Below are 14,438 nucleotides of genomic sequence, written 5' to 3'. Positions count from 1 at the left end.
TGGATATCCAGTTTTCCCCATTCGTTGAAAGGACTGTTCTTGCCCCATCAAGTTGTCTTGGCACTCTTGTTGAAAATCAATTGGCTGTGTATGCAAGAATATATTTCTGGGCTCTCTATTGTATTTTATTCACCTGTATGTCTGTCTTCATGCCAAGACAACACTCTTTTGATTATTGTAGGTTTGTAGTAAATTTTGAAATCAGGCAGTGCAAGACCTCTAAATTTGTTCTTTTTCAAGATTGTTTTTACTATTTGGTGTCCCTAGAGATTTATATGAATTTTAGGATGGATTTTTCTGTTTCTGCAAAAAAAAAAAAAAAAAAGTCATTAGTATTTTCATAGGAATTGCATTAAATCTGTAGATTACTTTACCTAGTAGTGATACCTTAACAATATTAAGTCTTCCAGTCCATGAACATGAGATGTCATTCCCTTTATTTGTGCCTTCTTGGTTAAGTTTATTTCTAAGTATTTTATTCTTTTCAATACTGTTGCAAATCGAATTGTTTCCTTAATATCCCTCCTCTTCAGATTGTTCATTGTTTGGATATAGAAGCACAATGGATTTTTGTGTGTTGGTTTTGTATGTTACAACTTTGCTGAATTTTTCAATTGTATTTTATTTATTTTTTTATTTTTTCGGTACGCAGGCCTGTCACTGTTGTGGCCTCTCCCGTTGCGGAGCACAGGCTCCGGACGCACAGGCTCAGCGGCCATGGCTCACGGGCCTAGCCGCTCCGTGGCATGTGGGATCTTCCCGGACCGGGTCACGAACCCGTGTCCCCTGCATCGGCAGGCGGACTCTCAACCACTGCGCCACCAGGGAAGCCCTCAATTGTATTTTAAAAGTTCGAGAGTAAAAAAGTATATATTAGTACTGGGTAACAAATTTTTGCTTAGGAAAGACATGTTTCATAAACAGTAATTTTTTAATGTAATTCTTTGGTGAATAAAATTGTGTAAGTTAAAGACATTTACAAGTCAAAAGGGTTCCATCATTAATCACATAAGCCCATTTCTCTTCTTTTGTTTTTTAAGCTCACTGAAACAGAAATCTGCTGCAATTCTATCCACTGTTTTCTCTTCTTCCTCAGTTTTAAGTTGCATGAATAGATAAACCTATGTTGATGACAATAAGTAAATAAAAGAAATCTCTATTGCTTTTCAAAGTTAGAAAGGATGATATTTTCCTAAATTCTTGCTGAGGACTGAATGACAAATTTGATCCTCATCTGATTTTTTTTCATTCACTAGAGCAACTTCCCTGTTTTTGTGAAGTTTGTGACAGTGAATGCCAAATACAATCTTGTTTGCTCATCAGGAGTAACATAGGTTGTTTACAATTCATCTAAAGTTTATTGAATGTATGAGATGATCACTGCTATGAAGAGCCACAATCTGAAAGAAAAGCGAAAAGGTAATGTGATTGTGTCTACGGTGGAATACTTACTAACACAAGTAAGTTGTTCAGCCAACACAAGGGAGAAGACAGACAGACAAGAGCAGTGCATCTATCTCTTGGATTCATAAAGGCAAAATAGTCTTTCTGCTTTACTAGTTTTTTCAGCAAGTTGTGATCTCATGGATAACATCTTCAGAAAATTTTCTTGGAGACAGTGCATAGACAAAAGATTATACAGACTGAGTTATTAGGTTTTGCAAACACTGGATGAACTTTTGGGGTGTCATTAAAAACAGTAATCTATCTACCTCTATTTAACAGAACTCCTACATGTCTCTTTGTAATCATTTTTTAGACAACATGTTACCAATGAACAATCATCAAACGACCCTTCAAAAGTCAAGAGAAAAACTGAAAAATTAACATTGTTATAAATATGTGAGTGGGTGAATATTCAAAAGTTAATTTTTCTCATGTGCTAGACAACATAGAGCTATCCCAGTGGCTCTTCATAGCAGTGATGATTTTAAAAAATCTAAGTGTATTAGTGTTATGAGACTATGGAAAATACTTGAAAAAATATCTTCCTGTTCTGAGTATAAATAAAAGACTTTGAAATGGCACTCTGTAGTTTGGCTGTAGCCACCAAACAATCCAGTAACTCAAAATATTCTTTAGTTTTTCCTTCTCATTTTTTTCTATTTTTACTCTTAGAAAATAGGAAGGTATAGGTGGAACAGAAGAAATATCATTAGATCCATAATCAATACCAGATGATCCATAACCGTTATAATGTTTCTCCCAGTAAGCCTATAGGCCATGCTGAGCGTTTCTTTAATTTACACTGGGCTTAGATAATAAAAAAAAATTTTTTTCTGTGCATGGTCTAAGATGGTGGCCACACCCACATGTGACTATGCTGAGTGCTTGAAATGTGGTTAGTGTAACTAGGAAATGGATTTTTTTAATTAATAAACTTTATTGTTTACAGCAGTTTTAGGTTCATGGCAGTATTGAGTAGAAACTACAGAAAATTCCCACATGACATCTGACTCCCACATACACACCTTCCGCCACTATGAACATCCCACACCACAGTAATAATATGTTTGTGACAATTGATGAAACTACACTGATACATCATTAGCATTCGTGCTTGGTGTTGTACATTCTATGGGTTCTGACAAATGACATGTATTCCACCACTGTAGTATCAGACAGAATAGTTTCCCTGCCCTAAAAATCCTCTGTGATCCTCCTATTCATCCCTCCCTTTCCGTTAACTCCTGGCAACCACTAATCTTTTTACTGTTTCCATAGTTTTGCCTGTTATTTCACTTAGAAATATACATTTACATTTTCCCCATGTCTTGATAGCTTTTTTTTTTTTTAAGCTTTGAATAATATTCAGTTGTCTGGATGTACCACCATTTACCTATCCATCTGCCTACTGAAGGATGCCTTGGTTACTTCCAAGTTTTGGAAATTATGAATAAAACTGCTGTAAACATCCATGTGCAAGTTTTTCTATTAACATAAGTTTCCAAAATATTTGGGTAGATACTGAGGAATGCGATTTCTGGATCTTAACGATAAGAGAATGTTTAGTTCTGCAGAAAGTATGCCAAATGTCTTCCAAAGTGGCTGTACCATTTTGCATTCCCACCAGCGATGAATGAGAGTTCCTGTTGCTTCAGATCTTTGCCAGTATTTGGTGTTGTCCGTTTTTTGGATCTAGGCCATTCGAATAGGTGTGCAGTAGTATCTCATTGCCATTTTAATCTGGAATTTCCTGAAGTCATATGATGTTTAACATCTTTTCATATGATTATTTGCCATCGATATACCTTCTGCCTCCTTGGAGGAGGTGTCTTTTCAGCTCTTTTGCCCATTTTAAATATTGGGTTGTTTGTTTTCTTATTGTTGAATTTTAAGTGTTCTTTGTATATTTTAAACAGTCTTTTATTAGATGTGTCTTTTACAAATATTTTCTCCCAGTCTCTGGCTTATCTTTTCATTCTCTTGATGTTATCAAGAGAAGAAGTTTTTAATTTAAATGAACTTCAGCTTGTCAGTGAGTTCGTTCATGGAGCATGTTTTTGATGTTGTATCTAAAAAGGCATTACCAAACCCAAAGACATCTAGGTTTCACCTATATTATCTTCCAGTAGTTTTATAATTTTGTTTTTCATTTAAATCTGTGACTCATCTTGATTTAATTTTTATGAAAGTTCTGTGTATAGATTCATTTTTTTTGCATGTGCATATCCAATAGTTCCAACACCATTTGTTTAAAAGACTTGTTCCATTTTATTACTTTTGCTCTTCTGTCAAAGATCAGTTGACTATATTTATGTGGGTCTATTTCTAAGCTCTCTACTCTGTTCCATTGATCTGTTTGTCTATTCTTTTGCCAATACCACACTGTCTTAATTACTGTAGCTTTATAGTAAGTCTTGACATTCTTCTCCAACTTTATTCTTCTCCTTCAATATTGTGTAGGCTATTCTGTGTCTTCTGCCTCTCCATATAAACTTTAGAATCAGTTTGTCAATATCCACAAAATAACTTGCTGGGATTTTTATTTTGATTTGGATTGCATTGAATCTGTAGATCAAGTTGTGAAGATCTGACATCTTGACAATATTGAGTCTTCCTATTCATAAACATGCAATATCTCTCCATTCAGTTTTTCCTTGACATCTTTTGTTTGAGCTTTATAGTTTTCCTCATATAGATCTTGCACATATTTGGTTAGATTTATACCTGAGTATTTCATTTTGGGTACTAATATAAATGGTAGTATATTTTTAATTCAAACTCCACTTGTTCATTCCTGGTAAATAGAAAAGCAATTGACTCTTGTATATTAACCTTGTATTCTGTAACCTTGATATAAGCATTTAATAGTTCCAGGAGCTTTGCTGTTGGTCCTTTTGGATTTTCTACATAGATGATCATGTCAAGTACAAATAAACACAGTCTTATTTTCACCTTCCCAATCTCTTTACCTTTTATTTCCTTTTCTTCTCTTACTGCATTTGCTAGGACTTCCAATACGATGCTGAAAAGCAGTGGTGGGAGGGGACATCCTTGCTTTGTGTCTGTTCTTATGGGAAAGCTTTGAGTTTCTCACCATTGAGTGAGAAGTTAGCTGTAAGCTTTTTATAGATGTTCATAGTGAGTTTGAGGAAATTTCCTTCTATTCCTAGTTTACTGGGAGTTTTTATCATAAATGGGTGTTGAATTTTGTCAATGCTTTGTATGCATCTATAGATAGGATCGTGTGATTTTCCTTTAGCCTGTTGATATTGGAATGTAGATTACATTAATTGATTTTTGAATGTTAAACCAGGCTTGTATATGCCTGGGGTGAATCCCACTTTTTTGTGGTGTATAATTCTTCTTACACATTGTTGGATTTGAGTTGCTAATATTTTGTTGAGGATTTTTACAACTCTGTTCATGAGAAATATTGCTCTCTATTTTTCTTTTCTTGTAATATCTCTGTCTGGTTTTGGTGTTAAGACAACTCTGGCCTCTTAGAATGAATTAGAAAGTATTTCCTTTGCTTCTTTCTTTGGGAAGAGGTTGTAGAGAACTGACACAATTTCTTCATTAAATATTTGATAGAATTCACCAGTGAATACATCTGGGTCTAGTGCTTTGGAAGGTTGTTAATTATTGATTCTATTTCTTTAATAGAAGTAGGCCTGTTCAGATGGTCTATTTCCTTTTGTGTTAGTTTTAGCAGATTGTGTCTTTCAAGGCATTTGTATATTTCGTCTAGGCTATCAAATTTGTGGGCATAGAGTTATTCATAATATTCCTTTATTATCCTTTTATTGTCCATGGATTTATTAGTGATGTCCCCTCTTTCATTTCTGATATTGGTAATTTGTGTCTTCTGTCTTTATTTCTTAGTTAGCCTGGAAGAGGCTAATCCGTTTTATTGCTCTTTTCATGGAATCAGCTTCTGGTTTTGTCGATTTTTCTCTATTGATTTCCTGTTTTCAATTTCATTGATTTCTGCTGTAATTTTTATTATTTCTTTTCTTCTTCTTTCTTTGGATTTAATTTGCTATTCTTCTTCTAGTTTCCTAAATTGGAAGCTTAGATTATTGATTTTAGATCTTTCTTTTTTTCTAACATATACATTCAATCATAAATTTCCCTCTATTCACTATGTTCACTGAATCCCACTAATTTTGATAAGTTGATTTTCATTTTCACCTAGGTCAAAATATTAATTTCTCCTGAGATTTCTTCTTGACTCATGTTATTTAGAACTGTGTTGTTTAATCTTCAGTATTTGGGGATTTTTCCAGCTATTTTTCTGTCATTAATTTCTAGTTTAATTCCATTGTGATCTGAGATCAGACATTGTATGATTCCTATTCTTCTAAGTTTATTAAGCGTTATGGCCCAGCATGTGGTCTGTCTTGGTGAATGTTCCATGTGAGCTTGAGAAGAATGTGTTTTCTGCTGTGATTGGATGGAGTGGTCTGTAGATGTCAATTTTATCCAGCTGATTGATGGTCCAGCTCTTTAGTTCCACTTTGATCTTACTGATATTCTGCCTCCTGGATCTGTCCGTTTCTGAAAGAGGCGCACTAAAGTCTCCAACTGTAATAGTGGATCCATCTAGTTCTTCTTTCAGTTTTATCAGTTTTTGCCTCATGTATTTTGACATGCTGTTGTTAGGTGCATACACATTAAGGATTGTTATGTCTTCTTGGAGCATTGACTCTTTTTTCCTCATCTAATGCCCGTCTTTTTCCCTGATAACTTTCCTTGCTCTGAAGTCTGGAAGCTTGACGGCATTTTTCTCCAATATTCACTGTGAGAATCTGGTAGAGCTCCTCTCAGTAAAATTCACAAAAGTGTGTGGGTGGAAGGCCTCCCTAAGACTGGTTCCCCCGAAGCTTTTAACGCTTAGGCTTGTCTACACTCAGCCTCTAATGATCCATCAGTTACAGCTCCAGTTTCCCTACCCGGGCACTGGTTCCTACAAAAGTTCCTGCTTGTGGTTTCTGCTACAGTAAATTGTGATTCTCTGGGTCTTCTTGTCTTTCAATATGTAGGCCAGCAGTTTGCCCTGTGGCCTCACTTCTCTGACATATCTAAGAAGGCTGGTTAATCTTTGAGTTTGTTCAGTTTTTCACTTGTTAGGATGAATTGGTGACTTGTAATCTCCTTACATGCCATACCAGAATCCAGAAGTCTTTGATATTCAACTGTTGACGGGAAAAAAAATGCACAACGTGAGAGCTGTGAGTTAAGTTTTATCGGGGCAAAATGAGGACTATAGCCCGGGGGACAGCATTTCAGATAGCTCTGAGAAACTGCTTCAAAGAGGTAGGGGGGAAGGTCAGTATATATGTGGTGTTAGTGAAGGGGGAGTACATGCAATCAAGCACATATTTTTTGCAGAAGGTTTCTGCTAATCTCGTGATCAGCTAGTCACGAGGGGCAGATGTCAGCATGAAGGATTTTAGTGTTTTTTCTAGATATGAGGAGATGCAAGATTTGGGCTCATAAATTCATCTCCTGAAAATATCTAATTATCTGAAGACCTGTTCTGCCAGTTTTTTCCAGAGCGCAGAGCACCTCATTTCTGATCTCCACCCTGAACTCCTTTCAGGAGGTGTTGAAGGTCAGAAGCTGCAGCGGCTCATAATTTAATCCTTAGAGGTAGATGGCAAGTGCCCATTTGTAGGTGACACAACTATTAAGTATACAGTTGCACATGCAAACAGATCATTGCAGATTTGCCAACCAAATGGTGACTTCCATTAACAAGTTTCCATTTTGTTTTTAGAAGTGACTCTTCTGCAAGGACAAAATTAAGCCATTTACAAATGTGACAGACCAACCCATTGCATATGTGCCCCTAAAGAGTTTAAACATTATTAGGACACCCTACAGAAAGGCTTCTGAGGTTTTTCTCCTCGTCATATTTCTTAGGAATAAGCATGGTTCTCCTTACCAAAGGCAAATATATACCCGACTCCGTGTGCACGACGGGTTTTAAGGTCCCTCTGAAGAGAAGATGGTATAAACCAGTTGTTAGTTGTGCTTCATGAATGGAGAGACACATCATTTCTCTTGAAAGTTGGTGACGCCAAGAGCTATGGGTTCCTGAGAGGGGAAAAATATTTGCATTACAATTTTACCTTCATAAGAGATATCGCCAAGTGTCTTCAACAAATGAATGTTGAACTTCTATATTTGAATTGTACATTGTTAGTAATGAAAGGCCTTTGAAATTTTTAGTGTATTATATCAATAGAAATATTGGACACTGAGATTTCCTTTTTAGCATGTACATTTATGAACCATAATGAAGGTAAATGTTGCAAAATCCAGTAATTGATCTTTAATGACACCAACAAGGAAGCATTTTCAGAATACCAACGGAAATGGACAGAGAAGTCTTTTTATGGCCTGGGAGTGTGAACCTTAGATGTACAAGAAGGAGAGACAGAATCTTAGTTTCTGAGGATATTCTACAGACCACCCTTTTTTTGTGACAAGTCCTCCCTAGTCTATAATTACTACATGGTACATGATATTAGTATTTATCCACTTTCCTTCCTGATGTGTTCTAGCTTCTCTGTGAACATTCATTTTAAAGCTTCAGTTTGACTAAGGATACAGTTATCGGGATGGACTCAAGTGTAAAACATTTATTTACTATCACTTTCTAAAATGTTCAGAAATCCCAGTCAGCAGTTGACCATCATAACTACCTCTGAATTAGTTAATAGAACTTGCAAGGACAATTATCTGTAGAAAAATCACCGTCAATATGTGGACTTTGCGCATCTCAGGGAATTTCTTTCCTGTGCCTGATTGAAAATTTAAAAAAAGAACTTAGTGGTATGTTAAAGAGTTGCATCTTAGTTCAAGATTATCTTCCAGAAAATTACAACACCTTGACTATCATATCTTGACATTCACTGATCTGACTTGAGGAACTTGCCAAGCATGGAGGTTAAAAAGGAAGGACTTTCTACTTCAAGGTTTCCGAATATCTGGAAGGAACCTAAAGAACATTTCTCCTAGTGGTATCTCTGGGCAAGGCTGTTTTACTAACATTTCTCATCTTTTTTTTCTACATTTTACTTCAATGTTAACACACTCTATCCATCATTTCACCCCTCTGGTCTTAGGGTATAAATCAACATCTGTAAAACTGTTCAATAACAGAATTTAATTGCCCTAGAGGAAAAGGGGACTTTTCTCACTTGAAAGCCAGGGGAAAATGGTGCATTTAACCTCTTGTTGGACATTTTAAAAAGAAGAAAAGAACAATAAATACTCTTGAAAATTAATTCACATGGACCTTTATTTTCCTTCAAAATTTGCTAACTGAAATTATTTTAAAAATGTGAGTAGGACTTCCCTGGTGGTGCAGTGGTTAAGAATCCACCTGCCAATGCAGGGGACACGGCTTCAAGCCCTGGTCCAGGAAGATCCCACATGTTGTGGAGCAATGAAACCCATGCACCACAACTACTGAGCCTGCGCTCTAGAGCCTGTGAGCCACAACTGTTGAGCCCGTGTGCCACAACTACTGAAGGCTGCGTGCCTAGAGCCTGTGCTCCTCAACAAGAGAAGCCACCGCAACTAGAAGCCTGCACACAATGAAGAGTTGCCCCCGCTCGCCGCAACTAGAGAAAGCCCACATGCAGCAATGAAGACCCAATGCAGCCAAAAATAAATAAATAAAATTTAAATAAAAAAATTTTTTAAATGTGGGTAGATTTGGAGCAAGTGAAATACTGTGATCAGATGTGGTCTGAGCTTTGGCATTTTATGTTTGTATCTTTTGGAAAGACTTTCTTCAGAACTCTCTGGTATTTTGGTATGTACCCAAGAGATATTACGGTTCACATATCATCCATAGTCATCCAAAAGAAGGCCAAGTATTGTCTCAAAAGTAAGCTTAGCTGGGTTTTCTTACCAAACCACATGGACATGGGAAGTTCAGACAGGCCACCCAAATTAAGATCAAAGCTTCCATATCAGGGTGAGAATCTCCTTAAAGTGTTTTGAAATGTTGATTTTCATTGTTTGTCTATTTCTATAGGTGTACAAAGTTAGTCTGTTATAGCTTTTTTTCCAGTGCATATTGTCTGCCTTAAAAACAGAATCAGTAATGTGATGTCTTTTATGACAAAGGCAGTGTGATATCTGTATATTCTACTACATATTTTTATCACATGCAATGGTTAGTTTATGCCTAATTGGACATTTTTAGTGTTTGCATTTTCTATTTTTTTCTAATTAGTTAGAGATGTATTGGCCATAATAGACAGAGGTGAATTTCAGATAGAAAGCTGGTCTTTGTAGGTGTTTGTATATCCTCTACAATAATGAGATGACCTGGCTCCTTGTCTTGGTTCTGACATCATGTCTGTGTGCCTTTGGATAAGTCATCATCCTCCTTGAGCCAGTGTTTCCTCATAACTGAAAGGAGTTAATAATTTTACCTCTTACAGGGTTATGAGGAGTAAACAGGAGAGGGGGAAAGATATAAGAAAGGGCATGATAAAATGGATGTAAATGAAAGCAAATGTTACATAAGACCTTCTGCCAGAGCATCCTGAAAGGCCTCGAGGGAAAGGTGAGCTGCTAGAAGGTACCCCTGAATGGATGGCACGTTATCACAGAGCCAATTATTTTGATTAAAAAAAAAAGCAAGGGATACCATTTGCAGCAATATGGATGGACCTAGAGATTATCATACGAAGTCAAGTAAGCCAGACAAAGAAAGACAAATACCATATGATATGACTTATATGTGGAATCTAAAAACATGATACAAAGGAACTTATTTACGAAACAGAAAGAGACTCACAGATATAGAAAACAAACTTACGGTTACCAACCAGGAAAGGGAGGTGGCGGGAGGGATAAATTAGGAGTTTGGGATTAACATGTACACACGACTATATATAAAATAGATGATCAACAGGGCCTACTGCATAGCACAGGGAACTCTACTCAATATTTTGTAATAACCTATAAGGGAAAAGAATCTGAAAAGGTATATATATACCGGATGCTCCCATACAGGCATGAAAAAATACGTCAGCCTGTTTTCCACTGCCATAAATCTAAAGCCCTTGCATATTTTTTATGTTTGACCTTTCTCTTGCTAGGTAAAAGAATCCAGTAGTTCTCAATCAGAGGTGATTTTTAGCCCCCAGGGGACATTTGACAATGTCTGGAGACATTCTTGGTTGTCATGACTAGGGGCAGACGTACAACTGACATCTAGTGGATAGAAATCAGGGATGCTGCAAAACATCCTTCAATACATAGGAGAACTCCCACAACAAAGAATTCTCTAGCCCCAAATGTCAGCAGTGCCAAGGCGGAGTTCAGTCTCCAAACCATGTTGACCTGAGCCTGTGCTCCAGTAGAAATGACTGTCATGAGAGAGAGATACTCACTCTGACCTTCTCAGGGTGAGGGATTCGAAAGAATGTGAGACAAACACATTGAGGCATTTCACACAGATGCTTGAGTGAACGTTTCCCTCTAAATGGCATACGGCATTTCACAAACATAAAGCGATTTTGCCATTTCTCTCTCTGAGAATAAAACATAGCCTTAGGAGATGATGCCTTTATTGTTCCAAAGGTCAGGAAGACCTTGGTCATCATTTTGAAAAGAAACAAGTATATGTTTCGTAATAGCCAGTGAATTTAGCAACTTCATAAACCTAACAGAATGATCAAAAATGATACCTTTCATTTATTATCTATTGCACATTTAAGCATTTTCCAAAAATAAAAATAAGAGTTGGGTTTGCTTTCAGTTGATAGCTCTGTCATTTTAAGATTTCTGGTATCACTAAGATCCTTCTAACCACAATCAAGTGGCTTAATTTATCTAATGTTTTAGAATTTTGGTAAGAGTAGGTATTAAACATTTTGTAACTGTTTGGGGAATTTGAAAGGTTATTAAGTTCTGAATAACAGAGTCTCTCATGTTTTCCCACCAAACTTTTCCCAGCAGTGAATATATCTGGATCTTATTCTGGTTTTTTATTCTTTTTTTAGCTTCCTGCAATGACTCATGTTCAAACACAGCGACCGTGGTTGATGTTTCTCCTGCAGAACTTTGGACTGACCCTAGGTTGGCTTTCCCTCTTACTCTTGGCTATATATGAACAAAATATTAAAATATAAGTTGAGTCTCAAAATCCTTCAAAAATCAATTTCAATGGCATTATTTTGTTTCTTTTGTTGTATTCTATAGTGATTTATAAATTAAATATTTTTATCTTAGGTGAAGTGTGTCTTTTAGTTCATTAACTTATTGATTTTATAATGCAATTTTGTTTCTATAGTGTATAAATGTCAGGTTGTACTTAATTGAATTTTTGTTGTTAGTTTCCAACACTGTGATGGAACTCACACCTTTTTAGTAACTCATACGCTCTAAATTAATTCTAGTAAACTTCCAAAAAATATTTTTTCCCTAGTAAAGGATGTTTGTTTGTAGTATTTGAAGTGGACAAACGTCTGTTGGGTTAAAATCTGCTGTAACTTCTTTGATGTCAATAATATATTTTTTGTGTGTATGTGAGATTATAAACCATAAGCAAACTAAATTACAAACAAATGTAATAAAGTCTTGTTTTAACGTGATGGTTTGTATTACCTTCTGTTACTGGATGTCAGATTCTTAACGCTAAAAAAAAAAAAAAACCAATATAGAATAGTTCACCTGAAAGTGTGACCCACTGGCTAAGAAATGCTCATAAATGAGCAAACTTGGGAATTTTAAAGGCTACTGTGTCAGCACTCTTCTCTATAAGCAGCAAAGGAAATCTGTTCTCGGCAAAGAGAACTGGAAACAAAAGGTGAAATTCAAACAATTTTAACATAAAACTTGAGTCGGGTAGTAGATTTAATGCGTAAAGTGTCACAGATTTAAGAGTGTGTTGATGAGAATAATATTACTAAGCGAAACATATTTTTATGCTCTTTCTGAGGAAATATAGAACCCTAAACATTATTTAAGTAGGTAAGGTCATGAAATGTACAAGCAACGTTCCTGATAACCTAGCAAAATCATTAAAATAGAAAATAACTCTGGTTTTAGTCATTTTTCTTGGGAAACAGATGCCTACTATTTTTCTTATTTTTTAATGAGATATCTTGACAAGGGAAAAAAGCCCATTTTACTGCCAGAATGACTCATGGCGCTGCATCAAATACATCTCTTCTACTTCCTCACTTACCAGTAGAGAGTCTTTGCCACGTGCACCCAAACACAATCTTCTTCAACCTTTCTTTGATTTCAGAATGAGGGGGGTTTCTCCTTCAGTTGTCGTTAGAGCTTCATTTAAGGGAGCATCATGACATAATGCAATAGTGCTCTGGCTTCGGCAGACATTAGGACCGATGGAGGGTGTTTCACAGTGTGGACTGCTGGGCTTCGTCCCTAGAGTTGCTGAGGCTGTAAGTCTGCGGCGGGGCTTGATTTTGAACTGCTTCCAGGTGATGCTGATGCTGCTGGTTGGATGCCTCGCCCCCCGCCCGAGCTTCACTGGCGTGATGGAGATCAGACACACCTGGCGTCAGGAAAGAGCAGGCGCACGACTCTTGCCCCATTAAGTTGATTAACGCCCAACAAGCCTCACACTAGACCTGAGTTCCTAGGTTGAAGGCCCCTGCTCTTTCCACCTTGCTTGTGAGCGTCGGTTCAGTCGCGGGAGTTACCGGATGAAGAGTTCGCAGGTAGCACTTTTATTCATCTCTGCCTTGAAAGGTAAGCGGCCCCGACACATAGAGCTTTGTCGTCCTTTTATTGGAGGATAATATGTAGCTGAACAAAACCGCTTTGTACAGGTCGACGTGGTGTGGAGGTTAGCAAAAGAAGCAGCTGGCACCAACCGTGTTTGGGTTTCTATGAGCACGTTCTGATTTGGGCGTGAAGCCTTAACTTAAGCCAGTTTAGTTAGAAAAACTCTGATGGATGAGTTTGTTCCCAGTTCAAGTTTAGAGTAGTTTCGGGCTTGGCTAAATTAAACATCTTTTTTTTTTTTTTTTTGCGGTACGCGGGCCTCTCACTGCTGTGGCCTCTCCCGTTGCGGAGCACAGGCTCCAGACGCACAGGCTCAGCGGCCATGGCTCACGGGCCCAGCCGCTCCGCGGCATGTGGGATCTTCCCGGACCGGGACACGAACCCGTGTCCCCTGCATCGGCAGGCGGACTCTCAACCACTGCGCCATCAGGGAAGCCCCTAAATTAAACATCTTGATGTGAGCTACTCTGTAACCTTCAAGTTACAGTGGGTTTAATTTCTTTTTAAATTTTATTGAAGTCTAGTTGAATTACCATGTTGTGTTAATTTCTGCTGCACAGCGAAGTGACTCAGTTATACATATATGTATTCTTTTTCATATCCTTTTCCATGATGGTTTATCACGGGATACTGAATATAGTTCCCTGTGCTGTACCGTAGGACCTTGTTGTTTACCCATCCTATAGACACTCGTTTGCATCTGCTAATCTAGAGTGGGTTTAATTTGACGTTGGATGAGGTGGTGCCGAGGATGTAGAGGGATTAACAGGAGTCAGCTGTCGGGAGGATTTGGAGGGACATTTTCAGTGAGTATTTTGCAACCCAACACCGGTGTGCTCTGGTTGTAGGCAAAGACCTGGCCATCAGAGGTCATCTGCAAGGGTCATCCTAAGAATACGATGTAGTGGCTCCTGAGGGTACCTTTCTGGGTTGGCCATCCCTCCCCCCATGCTACCTTATACCTGGCTCTTTGTTAATGCTTATCAGCAACCCAATAGCCTGAGCTGGACCGCCAGCCTCAAGCAATCTTAACAATTGATAGAAATTCTCTTTTCCTCAAAATTGAGTGGTAATGATAAAAATATTATGATGACTTTTTGCCTTCTAAATATGGACAGAGTCTAAACTTGGGGTGGCTGACCATGGTCATCCTTTCAGTCATGTAAGTTATGTGTTACTCACTGAGCTTTGGGGTAAATGGTGTT

General features: G+C 37.5%; 1 protein-coding gene across 1 annotated transcript in view; it reads left to right on the top strand.

Moving 5' to 3' along the window:
* The window catches only part of SLC39A12 (solute carrier family 39 member 12), a 68,394-nt gene extending 56,691 nt beyond the window's left edge, over positions 1–11,703 (top strand). Inside the window, exon 12 of the mRNA XM_022580211.2 lies at positions 11,481–11,703. Coding sequence (XP_022435919.2) covers positions 11,481–11,609 — 129 coding nt within the window. The 3' untranslated portion in view covers positions 11,610–11,703. The remainder of the gene's footprint in view (positions 1–11,480) is intronic.
* The last annotated feature ends 2,735 nt before the right edge of the window (positions 11,704–14,438 follow it).

The sequence above is a fragment of the Delphinapterus leucas genome, chromosome 2 (genome assembly GCF_059928025.1).
Source record: "Delphinapterus leucas isolate spDelLeu-1000000601 "Yukka" chromosome 2, BTC_Dleu_Yukka2, whole genome shotgun sequence".
Classification (NCBI taxonomy): domain Eukaryota; kingdom Metazoa; phylum Chordata; class Mammalia; order Artiodactyla; family Monodontidae; genus Delphinapterus; species Delphinapterus leucas.
This window is presented reverse-complemented; position numbering and strand designations above follow the sequence as displayed.